The sequence below is a fragment of the Saccostrea echinata genome, unplaced genomic scaffold, assembly GCF_033153115.1.
Source record: "Saccostrea echinata isolate AGI-Se365-2 ecotype Australia unplaced genomic scaffold, CSIRO_AGI_Sech_v1 ptg000062l, whole genome shotgun sequence".
NCBI classification, from domain to species: domain Eukaryota; kingdom Metazoa; phylum Mollusca; class Bivalvia; order Ostreida; family Ostreidae; genus Saccostrea; species Saccostrea echinata.
This window is the reverse complement of record NW_026889811.1, coordinates 2,612,073-2,635,818: the sequence shown is the minus strand read 5'-3', so window position 1 is coordinate 2,635,818 and position 23,746 is coordinate 2,612,073. Positions and strand designations below refer to the sequence as shown.

The following is a 23,746-nucleotide window of genomic DNA, read 5'->3' as shown; positions in this document are numbered from 1 at the left end:
GATATATGCATTATCATATAGCATCATACTTTGATATATTTTAGAATGGCCCCAATATTTTTCCCCTCGGCCCCTTAAATTTCAAAATGGCCCCATCATTTTATGAACGGTGGGGCCATTGGCCCCACCTGTTGCTTGACCTTCCAAGGCACTGTTGTATCACCACCTTTTACTTGCCTTTTGAAATCTGAATGCATGTTTTCTTTAACCTTATGATTTGTTTCTTTTAGGCCAAAAAAAATAATAGTCTTGTTTCCTGCTACCCGACCTACCCTATTTTTTTTGCACCCGACCCTAAAGTTTTTTTTTAAGTTTTGGAAGAAAAAAAATCGGGAATTTCCAAAATTTCATCATTCTGTCACCGTAATCGGTTTTCGTGTTAACACAAAACAAGCATTTCATGAAATTCTTGTTTTAAATGTGAACTTTCATATAATACCACTTGAGTTTTGCATAAGAAGACATGAAATTTAATTTTAAAAGACAATATTGACTTGTGACATGTTTAATTTTATCTTGTATTAGTTCATATCCAAAAAATGCTGTCGGAAAAAAATAAAATAAAAATATAAAATAAAATAAATTTTCCTACCTACCTACCCTATTTTTTTCTGGCTGGTATCAGGAAACGAGATTATTATTTTTTTTGGCCTTATAAAACGTATCGTATTGAAAAAATTGAATTGTGACACAAGTACCGCGATACGTACCGTATCGTGGAGGGGGCGTATTGTTTCAGCCCTAATTTCTATAACTCAGATATATGAGTAAGTCTATATCAATGCAGTTACCTCCGCCTCTGTTCATCAAAGAACATTGTATTCCCCTGTCGAATAAGTGAATAAATCCTGTCAAAATAAAAACCAGTAAATTAAAATTTTATACAATATACCTATAAGCCTGTGCCCTTAACGAGATGTAAATTGTTAATTATTGTCATTAATATAATTTCATTAACTGTCGAGAAGATTTAGATCTATAGATATATTTAGCAACATGCAATGAAATATTGACATTCAGTGTTCATTATACGAAATCTACTGACCTAGGGTCTCCAGCATCCGAATGCATGTGCTTTGTCTGATGTTGTAGATGATTTCTGGAGTTAATACACACCCTGGAGAGTAAGGATCTAGAGTAAAATATACAAGACATGTTTGTTTTAGCAGCTTTACACAAAAATAACAGTCATAAAATCTGACAAACTTTACGAAATGTAATCCCGAACCCGATGTTTTGAATAGGCCACTTTAGGTTACTGTGACAAAATGTGGTTTAATTAACTTTTTTGTGATTGACAGTGTAAATAAACTGAAATTGTCATTGATAAATGTTTAAACAACCTTCCTCCGCAAAAAATCATTTTGGCATGTATCTACGTATCAAGAATTTTTTTTAATTACCAAAAAACACAGGTGCTTTGGGACAGGACCCCCCCCCCCGATATAGACCCCCTGGCCGTTTCGACTGTTTTCTCATAATTATTAACTATATATATATAGATTTATATATATATATATATATATATATATATAGAGAGAGAGAGAGAGAGAGAGAGAGAGAGAGAGAGAGTAGAAATTTTTATAAAATGTTTGTTTTATAGGTAATTTTTAAAATTGATGATATGGAATATATCACAAATATGGCATTGATTAATTTATGAGAAAAAAGTCGAACGGCCCGGGGTCTATATCTGGGATGGGGGTGGGATCCTGTCATCAAGCACCTGTGGTCAAAAACATTTTGGTTTTAGGTATTTATTAAACATTTTTAACAGGGTGTGTTTGACATTTTTCTGCCGGTAACTTTGAACGTTTCTAAATGACCTTTGATCAGGGTTCTAACACAACCCTAGCTTATAAGAATTTTTCTGTCAAGTATGAGCATTTGAAAGATGTATCTCCATTACAGGATATGGCCAGGTAGAAAATGTGTACATTTTCTAAAATTGGTGTGTAACATGTTAACATATATACCGTCATTTGAATGAATAGAGGGTATTCAATGTTTTGTAGTTGGATATAGATTTTTTTTTTCAAGAGTGAACAGGATTTTTTTTTTTTCATATTTTCAAGAGTGCGAAGCTTTATACATGTATATAACTTGTCTGAAATGTCGATCTACTCTATCACATCTCTAGAAATTAGCAAGGCAGTACAGAATAGAATAGAATAGAATTTATTTGCCAATCATGGTCCCACTGGGGGCATAACATAGATACAAGCATAATTTGTAACACTCAAGAGGACAAGAAAATACATGAACATACAGCAATACAGAACATAAAAATACTAGATGTTGAGTCTAAGCAAAAATAGAGTTGATGAGCAATTTGAATTATCTCCCTTACACCAGGAAGCCATATATGGCATTACAATTGAGTCCCTAAACTACAAAAGATTTCAAGGGACAGTGCTCTAGATTATACATGTCTCAGAAGTGTAACTGCCTGGACAGCATTCCTCCTTATAACTTATGTAGAACAGTAATTCAATAATGTATGTATCACATAAAATTGAGAAAATGTACATAATCGAAAAATTTAAACAAATTTTACCACGGTGGGTGTATAAATGTAAATAGATTACAGAACAGAACAGAACAGAACAGAACATTTATTTTCTAATTTAGAGCCCATAACAGACAAGTATGAAATTATTACAATAATAAAGAAAAGATATGCCAATGGATAGTATAACAACTTGTAAATGACATTACTCATTTCAACAATAATATTGTACTATTTCAGTTAAAGGGAATACTATATATAAAACTGTATGACTACTACAACATGTTATCATTTATGAATTTGCCCACAGAATTAAGAGTTTCTTTGTCTTCAGTATTGAGTAACCAAAAAAGTTTTTGTTCATCATCTAATGCCGAGAAATTGGGAAATTTACTTTTAATTGATTGAAAAATTTCTTTTCTTTGATGATCATATTTTTTACATGTTATGAGAAAATGAGTTTCATCATCTACACTGTTAGAGTTACATCTATTGCATAATCGATCTTCACGAGGGATGTTGGTAAATCTTCCCACTTCAATTTGCAATCTGTGACAAGAAATTCTTAATTTACATAGAGATTTTCTGTGATGAAAATTTTTAACTACTGATAAATAATTCTCATAACCCCAATTTTGTTTGAGTTTTACATATGTGCTTAATTTACCATCAGTATAACTTTGTTGACTTGTATACCAATTTTTTATATAATAATCTAATATGGTTTAATGACAGAGTGACTTAAATTTATGCTTCCCATAACAAATTACTTCATCTTTGATATTCAGTATATTTCTTAATTTCTGTACAAATGCGAACCATGAGTTCTTTCCATGTACATAAAGATTTTTACTACATTCATATGCATCTTTAAGTAAAGGAAATTCTGTGGACAAATTTTCAAATCTATACCAACTTTTGATTAACAATTTGACAATATCATAATGCAGGGGGAACCTTCCCAATTCAGACAATACTGCAAAATTTGTACTTTTCTTATGAACACCAAGAATATATTTACAGAATTTAAGGTGTATTCTTTCACAAAGTAGATTTCTGAAACAGTCTTCAACTTCTAACTTTTGGCATTTTAGGAATCTTTTAGTATTGATATTACTTGCACCCCACACCTCTGCATTATACAAAAGAATTGGTTTAATAGTAGAGTCAAATACATGTATACTCGTTTTAATCCCAGGATTCAAATTAATAAAATCATTTCTCAGTTTATAATATGCTTTTAACGCCTTTTTATAAAGCTCTGATCTTGCTACATGAAAACTTCCAGATGCAGTTAGGTGAACTCCAAGATATTTGTACCTAGATACACAGTCTATCCTATTATTTTGAAACATTAGTTTTTGCGTGAAATTACGACCAGCTTTATTAAAGATCATGACTTTAGTTTTTTGAATGTTTACCTTTAAACACCAATCAGAGCAATACTTTTCAAGTTTAGAAAGTCTTGCTTGTATACCTTGAGCTGATGCTGATAAAATAACAATGTCATCTGCATACATTAAACAGTTAACAGTTTTTGTCTGAAGTGATACTTCATCAATACATGAATCTAAATATGATGGAAAATCATTTATAAATATTTTAAATAAAGAAGGGCTCAAGTTATCCCCTTGACGGACACCTATAGCTATTGGAAATGGATCCGAGAAGAACCTTCCAATTTTCACACATGCCTGACTATTCTTATATATATTACTTATAATATTATAAAATTTAGATCCAACATTCATGTGAAGTAATTTGAGCTTTAATCCTGTGTGGATAACACTGTCAAAAGCTTTATGAAAGTCAATAAAACAAGCATATAGTCTTCCTTCTTTTAAGCTACAGTATTTATCAATTAAACACCTTAGCACAAATAGATGATCAGATGTTCTTGCATCTTTGGTAAAACCCATTTGAGATTGGTGAATTAGCTTATGTTCTTTAAGAAATTTATCTAATCTAGAGTTCAGAATGCTGTTGAATAACTTGCCAAGTGTGCTGGTAATTGTAATACCCCTATAATTTGCAGGGTTGTTTGGATCCTCAGACTTAAAAATTGGACTTATGTACCCGTTACTCCAAGTTTGAGGATAAATACCATATGTGAAACAACTATTAAAGAGCTTATGTATACAGGAGAGTAAATAGGACTGACTATGTTTTAACATTTCATTAGATATCAAATCAAGCCCCTTGGCTTTTCCATATTTTAAATTTGCTATTGCATCTACAATTTCCTTATGTGAAATCTTGAAATCCAGTTCATTAAAGGATGGATTTTTCTCCATGTCAGCCAAAATTGAATCTAGCTCTTGTATCCTTGATTTAAAAGAGTTATCACAAACAGAATGAAGGTTGCGAAAATGATTTACCCACGTTTCAGAATCTATGTTTGCAGCAGAATTGTCTTTATTATTATCTTTTAGGTCATTAATTAATTTCCAATATTGTTTTTGGCTGTTTACAAGATAAAGGTGTAGTAATGGTTGCCAGTCTACAGAAGACATCAAGGGACGGTGCTCAAGGAAATGCATGAATTTTAGTCAGTTAAAAAAAACAAAAAAAAAAAAAAAACAAAACAAAAACAAAAAAAAAACCATGAATAAAAGGTTGCATTCCTCCTCATGTCTAATGTAGATAAGCAAAATGAGCACAATTATAATTAACAAAATGTAGCAATATACAGTAATATTGTTTAAAAATCATATACAGTGTTTTGATATGAATTGACTTAGTATTCTTAAGATTGACTCATTTTCATTTGAAAATAACCATATAAGCTTCTCATTAAAATCAAGATTAGGGAAATTGGTACATAATTCTGAGACAGATTTTAAGAAAATTTCTCGTTCATCTTTGAATTTAGTGCATTTGAAGAGAAAATGTATTTCATCCTCCACCTCATTCAAATCACATTTAGAACATAATCGCATGTGTGTTGGGATACCCTGGAACCTTCCAACTATCATTTGTAAATGATTTGAAGATATTCTAAATCTAGTCAGGCATCTCCTCAACTCAAAATTCTTAATGATATTAAGATAATTTTCGAAACCAAATTGATCTTTAATTTTAACATAAGTACGTAGTTTACCATCCATATAACTGCCCAAATTGTCATGCCATAATTTTATGTAAGTTTTCTTCAGAATTTTGTGTATTGTATATTTACTAACTTTTTTCCAGTTGTTTAAACATCCCTTCAGTTCTGGTATATTTTCTAGAATAGTGTGTAGTGATCTGTACCAAGAGGATCTATTAACGGAATATAGTTTCTTAGAATGTTTATATGCATTTCTAAGTAAAGGAAATTCTCTATCATTTTCTTCCAATCTTTCAAGTCTTTGCCAGTACCTAACCATGCTTTACAAGTTCCCTATGTACACAACAGCTAGATAGACAGACAAGATGAAAGCTCTCCTATAACCTATAACTTTGCCATATATAAAGTCTTTTTTTTGTATGATTCAAAAGATAAAAGGAAAGTTAAAGTTTATGACAGAACTGAATGACAAAGACAGTAAATCTATGACAGAAAGAAAGGTTTTCAGACAGGATAAAAAAAAGCCCCCCCCCCCTCCCCCGACCTTCTATCTCGGGGTTTGAAACGGAAATAGATAAAATTTTCATTTCAAGAATGTATTTCTACTTTCAATAAAATCATCTGTCTGTGACCTTAATTTGTGTCATATTCATTAAAAAACAATAGATTTATTTCATGGAATAAAAAAAATGTGTTTGTGAAACACTGACGCCCGCTTATGAAAAGCTCATAAGCAAGATTAAAGTTTTTTGCCAAGTGGAAGAATTTGAAGGTCAAGTTCAAGAGCAGGCAAGTAGTGTCGTTTTTGAAAAGTGAGGGGGGGGGGGGAGCAGAAAAAATAACTTACCTAAAAAAAAATTTGACAAACCAAAATTAAAAGAAAAAGGGTGGATGGTCCAAACTCGAAAATCCCATTTCGTTGTAGGAGGGGGGGGGGGGAGCGGAGACTTTCAATGAACATTTTCAACAGTAAAAAGTTTTGTCTGGAAGGAATATACATGTGAAAATGAAAGCCCCAAGCACCAACAATTTAGAAGTTATTGCCAAAAGTAGGACAAAGTCCAAGGTCAAGGTAATGAGGTAAAAAATGTTGGTATCTAAAGTTCTTGTCAGAAGGCTGACAGATGCCCTAACACCTACTGTTCGGAAGTTATGATCAAGGTTAAAGTCTTTCAAAGGTAGGTCAAAGTTCAATGTGAAGATCAAGAGATCAAAAAATGTTGGTACCCAAAAAGGTCTTGTCACAAGGAATGCACTTGTGAAATGTAAAAACCTTAACAACTACTGTACCATTTAGAAGTAATGGCAAAGGTTAAAGTTTTAACAAAAGTAAGTCAAACTCCAAGGTCAAGAGGTCAAAAATATTCATACCCAAAGAAAGGTCTTGACACAAGGAATATACATGTGAAAAATGAAAGCCCTTATGCCTACCGTTCACAAGTTATGGCCAGGGTTAAAGTTTTTCAAAAGTAGGTCAAATTCCAAGGTCAAGATCAAGAGGTCAAAAATGTTGGTACTCAAAGAAAGGTCTTGACACAAGTGTTATACATGTAAAATATGAAAATCCTTACACCTACCGTTCAGAAGTTATGATAATGTTAATGTTTTCATGAGGTCAAAAATGTTTGTATTCAAAGGAAGATCTTGTCACAAGGAATACAGGTGAGAAATATGAAAGCTCTAACGCCAACCGTTCAGAAGTTATGGCCAGGGTTAAAGTTTTACAAAATTTTGCAGAAGTGGGCCAAACTACAAGGTCAAGAGGTCAACTATGTTGGTAGCCAAAGGAAGGCCTTGTCACAAGGAACACACATGTAATAGCTAATGCCCTGATATACTGAAAATAACACACTCATTTCATGGCCGTAGGAACCGGGGGGGGGGGCCGTGCCCCCCCCAATAATTTTGCCGATATATAGATTACTATAGTAAACATAGATACTATAAGCATGTGCCCCCTCAATAAAACCGCCTGATGACCTTTTTTTTTTTTTTGCTTGTCAAGGAATATTTGGTAGTTGACGACCTTTTTTTTTTTTTTTTTTTTTTTTGCTTGTCAGAAAATTTTGGTAGTGCCCCCTCAACTGTCAACTGAAAAATGTTTGGCTGTGCCCCCCCCCCCCCCCCAAAACTGAAATTGCTTCCTACGGGCCTGCATTTATTAAAAAAATGTCAGATGTCTAGAAATGATTGTATTACATGTATATAATTATTGTACAATATAATTTATGCATATCCTCACATTCTAGAATATTGTATAAATGTATGAACAATTGATGATTCTTATATGTTATGCGTTTGCCAATTATTGTAATCGTGTTTGCGCCCAAAAAATATTGTATTGTATTGTAAAATATGAAAGCACTAGCTCCAGCCAATCAAAAGCTATGGGCATAGTTAAAGTTTTTGCGGACGAACAGAAAGACGGACGGACGGACAGAGCAAAACAGACAGATGGACGGACGGACAGAGCAAAACATGTATACTCCAGAATCTTCGATTACGGGCGCATAAAAGTATAACGATTAGAATGCATAACCAAATGTTTAATATCAGGTGAGGGTCAAAAATATGTGTTAGAGGAGGCGCTTTGTCAGATGGCAAGGGGTGTGGGTATCTTTGAGGTCCAAGCAGGTCAAGAACAATTTCCGGCGGGGGTCTGGGATCAAAACTCCCTTAAGCTTCCGAGAATAGGCAATTTGTAGACCTTATTTTGACATATAAATAACTGTAGTTTAACCTTTATTACACCGATATATGACAGTGAAGATTTAAACCAATATATTAAAATTTTCTGTTTTATTGGGGGCGCGCGCTGGGAGTGTCTTGAATTTGCGCCTGGATGTATTGATACATGGACGATTTTTTTCCTACGGTTACTGATCATACAATGTCAGTAACTACCATAATGATTAGATAACATCCAGTTTTTTCCATTACACAAAAGTATATCTGACATACAATTACTTTATTGGTTTCAATGGCCTGAAGGCGGAAACACGCCAAACCTTATTGGTTTCTTTATCCCGGATTCTCCGTGGCTTCTTTATCTTTTGCACACATTAATAATGATTCACTTTTCGACTATCGGCCTATCCGTCTGACGAGTAATTCCCGGAATTAAAATTTGAACTTTAAAGAAAGTCTTGTATCAGATACTTAATTTGAGAGAAGCTGTTTAAGCATGAAGAAAATGATTATTTCGTAAAAGTTGATTTTCCTCCGAGATTTGTCTGTTTTATGGCGCATTTGATAATGAGTTTTAGCGCCAGTGGATTAGTGAGTTATCCATGGAGGAACTGGGCCTTGTCGGGGAACACAGAAGATCCCGCCTTCTTTGACGTATACTACAACGATGAAAGCCCGAGTCTAGCGGTGTGTTTATGAAACTAGAGTAAATTTTATACAGAGAAAGAAATTATTCCCATCGCTAATTGTTTTGTAATTCTCTTGTTATGCAAAAATATAAACACGCCAAGAACAAATGGAGTTTTTCTGATCAGTTACCGAGACAAGACTGTCAAAACCACAAAACAGAAGGTTGTTCGCCACCTTTTCAAGAGTACAGGGTTTTCAGTAAGTTCGTAGACGACACATGAAGTGCAAACTACGTGTAAATGCAATTGTGACAACAGATGTAAGCTGTCAGCCGCGTATTACCCCGTGCCGTCACCAGCAGGTCTAACAACTACTCACATCTGTCCAGAACAGTCGTACTTTTAATTTTAATGACTTTTAGTATGGCCCACCATCAATGATTATAAAAAAAAGAGGCAAAAATATCGGTGATATTAAGGTTTGTACCTCAGGGATTGATCTTCACAATGACTCGGGGGGGGGGGGGGGGGTACTTCGCTCAGTATTGCTGAAAATGAATCTCTTTTCTATTGTTCATTCTTATATTCAGCATTCTGGTAGATTTAATTGATTGTTTTTAAGATGTGTATAGACAATAATTTAGGAGTATATGCACCTATGTTGTGATTTAATACACTCTGTACATACTGTTGGACACGTCTAATTCAATTTTCTATGATAGTACATGTAGAGAGAGGACGAATTAAGTTTTTAGAACTTGTGCCCAATCCCATTTATTGCAATATAAAGCATATCTTTTGTGATTCTTAGGAGAAGGATCTTCCAAAAATTAGTATCCGATATTTTATTTGAGGTAATTAGTCTCAAATCCTACAATACTGGCAATTAAGTTGAATTAACATTTTAAAGACAAGTCATTTTTGTTTACAAAACTGACCTACTATAAAGGCTGTTTTCTGATTGGTTCCCAGTCCTAGACCGGGAATAAATGAAATAGTTGCTTTCTAGCCCGACTTTTAAATAGCGACATTTGTCAAGGGATTTTGTTGAGGAACAATATCACAAAAGCTTGACATTGTGAAGATGGACTACTGACAGCTCGGTGCTTCAAACATGCAAGAAAAGTATCAATTTTTTGTAATGTTCTTTGAATTTCCATATAATATATATATCCTGGCGGAATTAGAGGGGGTCAAGCCTTTCCCCTCCTTTGTGACCTAAATCTTAGTAAAGAAGAATGATTCCTATTATTTTGGTTGGTAGATAATGTACATAAGAGATAGCTAAAATAATTCACAAAACTGTTTTGAAAGACTTTAAACCTTTGATCTTCCATGCAGTCTGTTGCCCCCCTTTACCAGAATCTTGGATCCTGTACTTAAAATTAAGTTTGTTTTCATATTAAGTAATCACAGGATTTCCTTCAGTGACCTTTCAGTCAAAACAATGTGAACTCTGTAGTAAGATATTTTTATGCGCCCGGATCGATAGATCGGGGGCGCATATTGTTTTTGTCCTGTCTGTCTGTTGTCAACTTTAACCTTCGCCATAACTTTTGAACCATAAGAGATAGAGACTTCATATTTGGTATGCATACTCCACTAATTAGGTTCTTTCAAATAACACCAAGGTCAATGACCTTGTGACCTTGACTGTGACCTATATGCTAAAAATAGCTTTTTCAAACTTTGTTGCTGCCGGGTGCATAGTGTTTCACAAACACATCTTGTTTTTTTCTTCGTTTGTTATACCTGATACGCATTCACATACAGTATATAAAACTCTTGGCTATACATAGTATTTGTATAGAATATATTTATATACAATTGTAATTTTTGTTGTTGCTTTCTTCCCTGGGTGGTCTTAAAAGAAATATTCCAGGAAATATTTACATTTTCCAATGTCTTTGTCTGTGATAAAACTACAAATAAGGTAATGGCTTTATAAGCCCATAAAGCGATTTGCTCAGCACGTGACAGAACTACATACTTTTTCGCTGCATGTTGCTTAGTAATACACCTGGCGTGGATGCTGAGATTTCTTATTATTGAATTTTTTTATTGAATCAAGGATCAGGTAAAAATGTAAATATAAGGAATAACTGTCTTTTTTTTGGTTTTATGATGATGATCAATCAATTTGCTCGCTTGATAATTTTACGCATAAACGCCTTCGGCGTCTTCGGCGTTTATGCAAATTATCACGCGAGCAAATTGATTGATCACATCAGAAAACCAAAAAACTAGACTGTTATTCCTTAAATAAAATGATTTTAAAAAATATTTTCATGTAAATTAGTTGAATCTGATTTGTCGAGAAACATTTGATTGAAACAATACTGTTATCCAATGAATGATAACTTAACCGCGTCAATACTATTTGACGGCGGAAGGTATTCCAGAAAACGTCAACTGCGCGGAATGCATTTGTATTAAACATTCAGTATACTACAGTATAATAAATATAACACGTAGTGGAGTGTAACATTGAAATTTTCACCCCAAGAAAACCATTGTTAACCGAGCAGCAGCCGAGTAGCCCAGGAGTGAAAATTTTCAATGTTACCCTCAACTAGATGCAATATATATATCTTATAAGTGGTATATAGAGATTTGCACCGGGTACTTAGTAATCCACTACAGATGGATCACCTGAACCCCACCTTGTCTACGATCTGTTGGGTGCGTTTGTTTTGCTGCTGTTGTGTTGACGAATGGGCAACATGATTTATGATTGAGTTGGCCGAAATGTGCGTCTGTACAGTTCAGTCTGGGTCAGTAATCACCATAACTGTATTCTGTATAATATACCAGGGTTTAGTGAACTTGGAAAGAGATGAAGAGATTGGTAAGAACTTTGTATCTATAGTGTCTATCGCACTGTAAACAGTTTTTAGAATAACAAACGACGGCCACTAACCAGGGCTGGAGAATCTTGGAGAGTAATTATATATCAAACAAAAACCAAAGACTCTTCTCACTTTCGTTATGACCAGTGCCTCCAATACAAAGATATATTTACATACAACACGTGTGAATTCTAATTCATTCATACACGGCATGACCTCAGATAATATCGACATCAAAGCAATTCGTGGGAGGTGAGAACACCACATACCACTTCAGCAGGTTCTATCTTAAATTTGTTTACTGAAGTTTATACATAACATAATATATCGGATCTATAGTATATACTATATATACCTATAATTGTGTAATTTTTGCTTCACCTAGATTGCATTTTAGATTCTTCTATGTCAGTAGGAATAATATGGTTGAAATTAAAACTGAAAGCCTACAGCTGTACAGTCCAGGGTCTCCATCTGTTTGCCTCTTCATCAACTTTTCAGCTTAAGACTACATTTTCACTGTATAGGTTGGCAGTGGTTATCTTTGGGACATTTGGTAAAAAATGACAGAATATTATGACGCATTAACCGGATGTTTTAACCTGCAGAGTTTCTTTGCCTTGTTACAAGATGGTTGGAGAAATTCGTCTATAGTATAGAGGGTCATTCGGTCGAAGTTCAGGCGATAAAAAGGTAGTACAATGCATGGTATCATCTCTATGTTTCGTTATGCTCAAGTTCATATTACGGATGTCAACGAATAGTCAACGAATAGTCGACTATCAGTCGAATGGACCGACGATCGAATAATATTATGAAACGATTATTATTAAATAAATGCAACAAAAGAGTGATATAACGAGATGGAATTCTCATCTTAAAATTGAGAAACCGTCTTTCCTCAGAGACAGTCGAAATTTTCCTCAACAAAAAACGATTGACTTTCCATGTACTTATAGAAAGTACAGTAATTGTGAGTGCTTTACTACCGCGGGAATTATACGTCAGATACTGCTTGTGTGTTATTGTAATAAATTACCCATCAAATTACTGGACTTTGTTTGGAAAACTATTAATTGGGCTTGGTCTTATACACTGTACCAATTATATTTTGTTATTTTAGGATTGCTCAAATCCAAGGAACACCATAACCGTGACAAGTTTTGACACTTCTATAATTATTAAAACAATACGCTTACACTTTAAGGACATTTTGATAGCCGGGGCAATCAATTGAATAAGCTAGTATCTAACTGTTTAACAATATCACGAGCACTTGATTTTTATTTATTTCATAATAAGCTAAAAAAAAAATTTTTCTTTAAATATCGGCTGGCAATTTTTAAAAAATGCTTACTAAAACATAAATTGACTGTTTAGACCGATCTATGAATTCTATTGATGGGGAAATTATACATTTTTGAGAATTAGGTGTCTAAATTTATTTCATATAATCATGCTATCCACACGTTACGTTACATTAATTTTGAGGTTACCTTTTAAATAGATTTATGTAAAAGGGTTTTTAAGTTACAAATACGTCATGTATCCGTGAAGTTTAAAATAAAATTTTATTTTCAGAAAATGTTCCGAATATACGGAAGCCGGTTGGTGCCAGGTAAAAAAAATATTTTATCTGGCGGCCGCCAGAAAAATAACTGGCGGCCGCCAAATAATTTTCTGGCGGCCGCCAGAAAGTTATCTTGCCGCCGCCAGATAATTATTTGGCGGCCGCCAGATAACTTTCTGGCGGCCGCCAAATAACTTATCTGGCGGCCGCCAGAAAGTTATCTGGCGGCCGCCAGATAAAATATTTTTCTACCTGGCACCTACCGGCTTCCGTACGAATATTCGACTATCGTTCGAATAATGCAACTGAATAATCGACTAAGGAAAATAAATATTTTGACATCCCTAGTTCATATATATATTTTTTTCTTTTCACTACATACTATGCGGGTTGTGGTTCTCGAAATCGGTGTCATTTGGTTAAAGGTTGAGGTCAAAATAAGTTCATATTTTGTGACGTAGTAACTGGTTGTCTTTCAATGCACATGCACATTTCTCATTCATGCAAAGGCGGGGTGTTGGTACTGGAAGGCAATGAAAGAACTCGAGATAAATCGGTCAAAGGTTAGAATCGAAAGGTCAAGTTCATTAAATCTAATTAAGCATACTGTCGAGCCCTGGATGACTTTTTGAGTTTACTACATAGTACGTATAAAATTTGAAAGCCTTGAATTCTAACAAAATAATGAACGAACTGATATCCATTGCCATAAGTTCACTGTTGTTTTTTGTATTTCAAGGAATTCTAATCGAGCACACTTAATAAAAGCACCAATTTGTGTAATCGAAGAAATGGGATTACAAATATTTAAAAATTCTTCGCAGTGTTGCTATTTTAACCTAAACATATACGATATTGATGAATTCTTCGTATCAATACATGTAATAATAGCTGAAGGGATTGCCGATTTCCTAACTGTAAACGTGTGCAGGCCTGTTTATTTCTTGAATGGTGGTGCCTTTCCAGATTCTACAACAGCGCCGAGCTTCTAAGAAAACAAAACCCACTTATGCGGGCAATAACTTCTTATAAGTCACTCTAATTATACAATTGATCGGGTCTACGACACGATGTCATTTAATAAGCAGAAGATTAGTAAAGTGCAGCAGACGATGTAATGACGTCTTAATTTGATATAGCCGAGCGGTCATTCGCAACACACTGTGTTCCACACATAAACTCTTCCTTTTAATTAAAACTTAGCAATCCTCGATAAATCACAGACCTGCAAAACTTGACACAAGCCACACGATTCCAATGTCGTCCTTGTAGATATGATTCTGTGCAAGTGTAATTCGTTATTGTGGGATAAAATATTTCGACGACTTTTAAGGGGACTTGGTAGCGACATAGGATTATCGCCTCTGTGTTAAAGACGCACCAGACAGGTTAAAAAAACCCACAACAACAACAAAAAAACAAACCCAGAAATTACAATTTTGAGATACAGGAAAGTCCTGTTATTGCGAATCTCTGATTTAATGAATACCTGCTGTAAGGAAGTAATATTGATTCCCTTTCAAAATATAAATGTATTGGAATCTAGTGCAAGTAACAGAATTAATCTTATAAGGAAGTCATTAGTTCTGTTCTGACTTCGCTGTAATCACGTTTTACTGTAGTTCTGTTCATCAAAATTTCACACCACCAGATTTGAGCGCTATGTAATCCTTTTATCAGGCGGTAGCTTTGTGAGTTCGTCTAGTTTCGCACATTAATTTAATCATGTGGATAGTCGTAGAGTTATGACCCTATTGCGTAGAATCACAGCATGGCTTTCATTATTCAAGAATTTTCTTCGAATAGAATTTGTCGCGGACGTATTTTTAAGTCATAAACAATATTTAAAGATAATTCAGGGCCAAGGTTTCCAACATCTAACGGAACTATGCTGTCACATTCCTAGTCATATATAATAATCTCCCCTCCATAACAAACCATTTATGTTAAATCTGTTCTGTATATATTGAATACTAGCATTGCCCACGTCTTTTCTCTTGTTCAAACATACAGCATTATTTAAAAGTTTGTTTAAATTCAAAGCAAATTCAAAGCACGCTAATTTTTTTTTTTACAAGTATGGTCTCTTTAAGTATATTATATACTAGAATCCATGTGATATAAACACATATATTCATTTTTCATCACAGTTTATTTCGTTGAAAAAAAACCCACCGTTATATATACTTGTATATATAACTGAATAGTTAAAATCAAAATATAGTAAACTATAAAAAGACGTGGTCCGTAAGTTTACGTACTTTGACAAGTTGACTTTTAAAAGTTAAAAATATTTTAGATTTAGGTGAAGGAAATAATCTTCTTGAGAAATTTCTCATTAATTCCGACATACATGTATGTATTAAATCGAGATTCAAACAATACACGACATGATCGAGGAGTTCGTGAATAACCTCGAATCACGAAATGTGATACCTGCTGACGAATGGGCAAAACTTGGTGAATGACCCTCAGTTTCACTTTTCAGCAATTCGACATTTTTCCCGCGAAAAGAAATCCTGCTTTTCCGCGACAAATCACACTACTTTTCCGCGATTATATTTTTTGCTTTTCCGCGACTTATTTAACATGTACCTCTTTCGTTAGCCAGGTAAATTTCTTACCACAGCAACTCCTTTTGAATCAGTTGAGTGTATTTGTATCCTTGTAAACTTTTCCAACGCTGCATCGGTAAGAAACATCGCTATTATTTAAAATATTCTTTTCTGTACATGTATACGCTACATATTATACGTAATATCGGCAACCGTTTGATGCTTAGCACTACCCGTGGCGATTGAAAAAAAAATCGCGGAAAGGAGGTATCAAATAAAAGAGAAAACACACAACTTATAGTAAAAAAAAAAAAAAAAATCGCGGAAAGCATTGTAAAGTATAGTCGCGGAAATGACGAATGACCACGTGTTCGCGTCATGTATACTGTGTTTAAAATCTACTGATATCGAAATTCATTTATGTAAAATGTTTATTGTCACTTTGTATATTTGTAACAATAAAAAGTTACCCCCCCCCTTTCCTCCCCAAGAAGACAAAAACATTTTTCAACCTGATAAACATCCCTTTAAACGAGGTCCTTCATTTTCTGGCTACATCAAAAGAATATCTAGAGGAATAATTGTAGAATAGATTGTTCAAATCAATTTAGAGTCTGTATTTATTGCTAATGAAATAAGTAATAACATTTTGCCTTTCTCTCAATGACGATATCAGACCAAGGGTCTGTGTGGCGCTACAGCAAATTCGTCTGAAAGCTTGGTGCGTAATATGACGCTCGTGTGGTATAACACAATAAAGTCAAATTATTTTTCTTTTAAGTAGATAAGAAAAAGAAATTCAAAAAAATCAATCGGTAGTGTTTCTTTAAAAATACACAGATTAATCGTGTGCATCTTCATAATTTGTTTTTAGAATCTAATCTTCCCCTAATATTTATTCTGCAGCGCAGCTAATTAATGTAAATATGACAGCATAGTGCACGAACCTACCAAAAAAAAACCCTTTGTGTGCATCATTTTCCCCTTGGAAATTAGATATTAAACTTATGTCATACCACACATATAATGGTTATTGGGATTACATGTTTGTTCGGTTATCGGTATAAAGAACGAACGAAGAAGCGAAAAAGACGATTGCGAAAAACAGTGTTGGCCAGTCATGATGGCAACAAAATTATGGAAACTAAAACTAATCCAATCTGTGCTTGTACAAATACTCAAAATATTTCACGTTTAATGAACTGCATGCAGGAACTTAGAAATCACAAACCTTTGCTATGTAAACTTGTGTAACTTTAAATTGACTTGGATTCAGATCGAGTCCTTAAACGTCCTCCAGTCAAATAAAGATCGAGTCCTTAAACGTCCTCCAGTCAAATAAAGATCGAGTCCTTAAACGTCCTCCAGTCAAATAACTTTTCAAGAAAAAAAATCTTGTACTGTATCTGATTCAAAAAACCAAGAAAAATAAAGAAAAAGGGCGGACACGATTTTAAATGTCTTCTAAGTGTGACCTTGACCTTACTAGGAGAGCTTAAATCAGAGTCTTGACATCAAGCTGATCTTAAACTTTAACCTTTGTGCCATGTATGAGCATAAACATTTCTCCATCAGATATATGATTGGACGGACAATACGTGCACCAAGTCACGTGGTTTAAGAAGTACTCATAAGTTGGAAATAATATATCTAAAAAGTTTACTTCAGTTGTAATGCAAGGCTTAAATTAAGTCAAAGAGAGATTAAGGCAGAGACATAGATAGAAGATAAACTATTTGTCTTTATATTCCAGAAAAAAAGAGTTCTATAGTCAATATATATATTTCATTTAGCATGTAGTCGAACTACAACCATATAGAGTCAGTTGAACGATATATGACAAAATAAGAAGTTTGTTACAAATTGCGGCAATGCAGGTTTGATCATCGATGGTTACAAATTTTGTATTTAAAAAAAAACTGCGGAGAGCTAGGAAACAGTTTTTTTTGGAAGCTGTATCTATACATGTACATGCATGAGGTACTGATTAACAGAAGAGGCATGATGGCGATGACGTATACATATAGAATACATTGAATACATAAATGTATATCCTATTATGTACAGCGGTAATGCACTCTAATTTCAATTCTAACAAAAATTAATTTAGATCGTTAATATTGTCATAAATGAACGTCTTTGCAAGAACAGTAAATAAAAAAATGGAATATGATTGTAAACATTTTTTTGCACTAAATTGAAATAGGTTAAAGCCCAGTTCTGACATAGTCATATATCATATTACTTTGTTATACCTTAAAAATGGTTTCCTATATAAACTATACTTTAAAAAGTTTGACATTTCCAGTGTTTTACTGAGCGGTCCATTGAAAATCGATGTTTGACCGCGGGGTGAGATACTGGACCTGTCGATGAGATATTGGACCGCTACGTCACACTGTAGGCGGGACCGAGTTCAATCGCAGTGCGGGTAAAGGAAATTTACATTATGGAAACCAGTACAAGATACATGTATGTGATATAAAATAAAAGCCTTAAAAGGTATAACAAAACATTTATTGACTGTTCTCCGGCGAAATGCGTTTGTCAACCTCGAACCAAACTGTTTGCCTGAGGCCTAACGGCCTCAGGCAAACAGTTTGGTTTTTGGGTCCGACAAAACGCATGTTGCCCTCGAACCCAGTCAATAAATATATAATATTGTACATCAGTCCAGAGTTGTATTTTTGGGGTGGGGCCAAAGTGGGCAAAGTTTGGAAACTCATGATACTCAGGTGACTGCCAAGGCCCGTGGATTTTTTTAATGAAATACTCATTCATCACTTGTTTTCTGGGTTTAATGAACTAATAATTCCTTTTGGTTTTATTATTCTTTGTTTTACGGTAGAATTATTACGGTAGAATTATTTGCCACCGTGAGTATAAGATGTCTGTTCTTGTAAGGATCTCCCGGGTAGACATGAAGTGTTTATTGACAACCTTAATATTACTAAGCCTGTTCTCTGTGAAATAAACAAGTGTTTACTATTATTGTCAACAAATCTGTAGCATGAACCACCGTCAAATTAACGATTTCAAAGTAAGTAGATCGAAAACTGGTATAATATGGTTTTCCTCAAGTTTAGAAAGTTTGTACAAGACTTAAGCAATGGAAATCATCGTCATTTCTCCCCCAACATGGATTAACATGCACAGTATATTCCTGAAAAAAGATGATTTATCAAAAACTCCCTCCTAGACCTAAGTAATTTTTCAATTTACCTTAATGTACTATTAGGCAAGTTAAACAGGAAAAACTTTTAAATTATTTTTTATTTGAATGCGGACAGGAATTTTTATTTAAGTTTCTTCGAGAAATATTTTATTTCAGAAATCTGGAAAATGAGTGTATTTCTCTAACACCGTGATTCGTTGGTTCTGAGCTCGTGCTATTTAGCGGCAAATAAAGACGGTGATTGGTTATTGAACACTTTATAGCGGACCAGCGAAGGCCGAGCTCTAACAACACAGTGATACTGTTCCATTCTTGGCGGATACATTTTTTATATTCATGTCTGAATGATGAAGACATTTATTAGAATTTGTTCAGCGTAAACTCGTTCTCCAATTTCTTGTTCTTGATTTAAAACCCGTACAGAATTAACATATTCTTTGAAGTTTTTCTTCTATCGATGGATTTTTAACAAGATTCCGAGGGACGAAAAAGCAATATACTTTAATCTTTATTCATTCTGGATATAAAAAGTAAGTTGCATGTTATTTTTTTGACAGAGCAGAAAAAATTACAATTATCTTTTGTATCAAAATTTAATTTTTGAAATCTATTTTAGTTTATGTATTTTCACAAATAAAAAGGTACTTGTTGATAGATTTTTCTCTCAGAATAACAATGAATTAGAAATGTTCTTTGTTTCATATTTAGCCAAAGAAACCCGTTAGTGTTAAGGACACTAATGTTATCCATCATGGCATATCTGCGTCCATTATCTTTAAATTATCTGATCGTACCGGCACCTGGTTACTCCCGGGGCCATTAACCAAAAATATCAAAATGTGCATCTCCTTTTTCTCTCTCTCCCTCTCTTCAGAATCTCTGCAATGACTAACTTCTCCGTGGACAAAGTTTTTGGTGATGACAGTGAGCGCGAAGGCGCCATGAACAACCAAACGGTTCTACAGAGCATGTTTTTGGATTCCTTTAGTATCTCGGGCTCCAACGAGACCCCCGTGGCTTTTTACCAGCCCTACATACTCGTACCGTTTCCAAAAGACCTGGCTTTCCCTGTGTACGGCATTCTTGTCCCAATCATAACCATTTTAACGTTGGTTTCTAACGTGCTCGTCATTTGCGTGTTTTTGAAGAAGAAGATGCGTTCAGTGACCACGCTGTTTCTCGCTGGCTTGGCTTGCTCGGACACGCTCTCTGTTATTTTATGGTGTGTGGGGCATCTTTATTTTTACGGAATAAAAAGTGACTACACGATTCCGGTGCAGTATCCTCTGTGCGTTTTTCACGACTATGCTTTGTACTTGGCTGTGATGTTCCACGCGACTTCTGTATGGCTAACAACGACGCTTGGCGTTCAGCGTTGTATCATTGTCGTAAAACCATTCTGGGGACCGAGACTATGGACAATGAAGAAGTCCGCATTCATGACTGTCCTAGCTTATCTCTTGTCCGTGTTTTTCCTTCCTTTGTTTTTCATGAATAATTACACGGAGATTGAAATCACTGAAAACAATACCACTTCTCTTGTTTGTGGTGTTAAATTGGACCCCTTTTTCTATGAAAGACTCTACGAATATTCCATCATTAACTACTCATTTCGGGGTATATTTGTGCAGTTTTTACCCTGTACCCTGATGCTGATCACGACTTTTGTCCTTGCTTACAAACTTAAGCATGGTAAGATCCTTCAGCGCTGTATCTCCTCGGCAGCCGAGGGGCCAAAAAGAGACTTCCAGCACAGACAGCGGACCACTTTAATGGTGGTTATCATAATGGTCATATTTCTAGTGGTGGAAATCCCTAATGGAGTCGTGTTCGGGATCAAGGTTTACGAGGACCTGACGAATCGCTTAATCATTGATAATGAAACAGACTACTCCATTGCCATCCTGCAGAACTTTGTCCTTTTGTTGAGTTACCACTGTAACTTTTGGATATATGTTGCTTTAAGTGCCAGATTCAGAGAAACCTTGAAAGCCTTAATTTGTCGATTTAAGGTGAAATACACATTCGAGAGAATGATGACAGTGAGTAGTTTTTCTCCTGCTAACTCATTCAAGCGGAAGAGAGATATTAGATATGGCGCAAACGGATGTCACGAAATCAGGTGCGACTTTGAGTCAAAGACGTATTTCTCGAACTTGAATGGCAATAGCGAATAAAGGGTCAATGGACAGGCATTAAAATTTCCTATGAATGTAAAATAATTAAAAATTGCGAAGCAGACCTGTAGTGCACGGGGGATTGAGGGGGGGGGGGGGCAATCTCACCACTTTTTCTGAGAATAGTTTTTATGCAGTTTTACTATATGTAAATTTTCATTTGGAAGCTGAATTCCAGCATTTGAAAAGAAAAAATGTACGAAAAGGTTAGAGAAAGGTACAATCCCCAACCCCAAGCAGTTTACGTTTTTTTTTGGGGGGGGGGGGTTGCCAGTTTTTTTTTTTTTTTTTTTTTTTTTTTTGTTGGAGATTGCCCCCTTTTGAAAACATGAAAGGTTTTCAGTGCGGTACGTTTACAATTTAATATTACACATATTTATTCTTTTCCAAAGATAACAAAATATATTTACCAAAGTATTTCAATATCATTTCATTCATTTAACATTATACATTTCATGTCACGTTGTACTTTTTTTAATTTATGATATATGATACTAGGAGGGAATCTCAACTGTCAAGAAGGAATAAAAAGTTGACATTTTTGACCTTGTTTATCTGTCTTTAACCAGCTTCAACGCTTATATCCTTCACAAAGTAAACTGTTAATTACTAGCCAGCAAATATTGACAGATTTTGCTACATGCTCTCTTTAATCACCTGACACTATATGTAATCTGAAGATTGCAGTGCGCGAAAAAACAACCCGCTGGTGTTCCAAGTCTGGTGCAAAAAAGGCACAAAAAACCGTTTTCGATGTTAAGATTTATTGTCCGTGATTTAATCCGTTTTTATCGTAAAACAGTTTGAATGGTATATATTTGCACCGGCGATTAGACTTCTTTTTACATCATAGAAAAGTGGGCAAAATAGTTAATTTTTGAATTTTTTTCCTCTTCATCTCTGACCATTGTTTCTTTTCTCTTTCTGTTTTTTTTTTTTTTTTTTTTTTTTTTTAAGTTTGTTGATTTTATAGTTTAGTATGTGTTTACCAATATTAAGAACTATTTTTCGGAGCTCGAGAAGTATGCTTCTTTGCTTAATTTGACTGGTATTTCCACAAATGTATAGTTTAACAGGAAGATTGTTTTAGCTTTATAAAGTTTGAGAACATAGTGGTCGCCCAGTTTATACGAACTGCCCTGAAAATATTCAAATTGCTGAAAGTCGAATATTTGGAATTAAATTGAAAGAAGATTGTGAAAATAAATAGAAAAGAGAAAGAGACCAGATTCTCTGTTTCTAATTGAGATAATTGTAAACGAATCCCATCTAATATACCAAGTAAAAATAAACCAACCAACCTTTAGTATCAATAAGCGCAGCCGTTTACTTTTAGTCTTGTGAAAAGAAATTCTAAAGCAACAATCCTGTAAATTAATTAAGCTAATTGAAAGTGCATTTAACAGGTTTGGCATTTTCTTAGAGGGCAACAATATACAAAGTAAAAATAGGAATGAAAGACTAGTCGAATCTTATTCAAATGCAGGCTTTTTAGCAATGTTAATAGAATAATTCATCTGAAGGTTTTTGGTAAAAGAATATTTCCTGTGCCACAATCAGCCAGAAGAAAAGAGAACAAATCCAGAATAGTTCCTGGTTCCAAGAAGGAAGTTCTGCATAGTATGTATCAGATACTATACATATTAATGGGATATACGAGCCCCCCATCGTAACGCTAGAGGAATAAAGCGACGGGGGCGAGTCTGCATTCTGTAAATCTCCAGGCTTCTTCCTAGGAAAATAGGAAACAAGAGATATAACAAAACAGTTCCCCTTTTCACTGCTTATGAATTTGTCAAATTGCCGAAAGGAAGCATGAAGGGGGAAAATACTTGATAAATGAGCGCGATAAGCTTACTCGTCTTACACCCCTCGTTATCAAAAAATCTGCACGATCCGCACCTTTGTAAGATCGACCATTAGTTATACCACCTCAGAGAGTAAAAAACAAAAAGATTATTTTTTAAACAGGTGCGTGAGTTGTTATATTACGGGATCTTGGCAGTCCTTTAATATTTAGGCTGTGTATATTAGGGAGATCTGATAACGTCAAACCATCCTGAGAGGTGTCAGTGGGATTGATCTAGCAATGTAGCATGACCCCACTCCGTGAACCATTAACAAGGCACGAACAATGATTCGCCTCAGAAAACCCTCATCAAGAGCAGAAAATCAAAGCCCATTTTGATTAATGAATTGCTCTCGTGCTTTATACATAGGTTGTTCGGCCAGTAAGCAACCAACTTTTCTAATCTTTATTCTATCTGCTACTTATACGTAAAAAACTCTTTATAAGTAATAAAAGTAAAGTTTTGAATAGACTTATTGCGTCCCAGAACAAATAGTGATTAATGAACATCGTGGTAAAATTGATAGAAACCGGCTAAGGTGGCATATTTTTGCCCCCTACGTGCAAGATAAATAATGTCAACATGCAAGAAAATTATGTCAACATGCAAGATAATTATGTCGACATGCAAGATAATTATGTCAACATGCAAGATGATTATGTTGACATGCAAGATAATTATATCAACATGCAAGA

At 34.6% G+C, this 23,746-nt stretch overlaps 2 protein-coding genes across 3 annotated transcripts in view; one reads left to right on the top strand and one right to left on the bottom strand.

The window, feature by feature from the left end:
• LOC133175440 (valacyclovir hydrolase-like) overlaps positions 1 to 23,746 on the bottom strand; it is a 59,556-nt gene that overhangs the window by 18,149 nt on the left and 17,661 nt on the right. Inside the window, exons 1-2 of one of the 2 annotated variants that reach the window (XM_061310545.1) lie at positions 1,046 to 1,188; positions 792 to 848 (exon numbers count right to left, since the gene is read on the bottom strand). In XM_061310545.1, the coding sequence (XP_061166529.1) occupies positions 792 to 848; positions 1,046 to 1,155 (167 nt within the window). In that variant the 5' untranslated portion in view covers positions 1,156 to 1,188. Of the gene's footprint in view, positions 1 to 791; positions 851 to 1,045; positions 1,189 to 23,746 lie in introns of those variants that run through there. The other variant, XM_061310546.1, reaches the window with a different exon arrangement.
• LOC133175438 (mas-related G-protein coupled receptor member H-like) lies at positions 19,283 to 21,269 on the top strand. The gene is made up of 2 exons (XM_061310543.1): positions 19,283 to 19,554; positions 19,899 to 21,269. The coding sequence occupies exon 2, from the start codon at positions 19,909 to 19,911 to the stop codon at positions 21,199 to 21,201; it is 1,293 nt and encodes a 430-aa protein (XP_061166527.1). The 5' UTR covers positions 19,283 to 19,554; positions 19,899 to 19,908; the 3' UTR covers positions 21,202 to 21,269.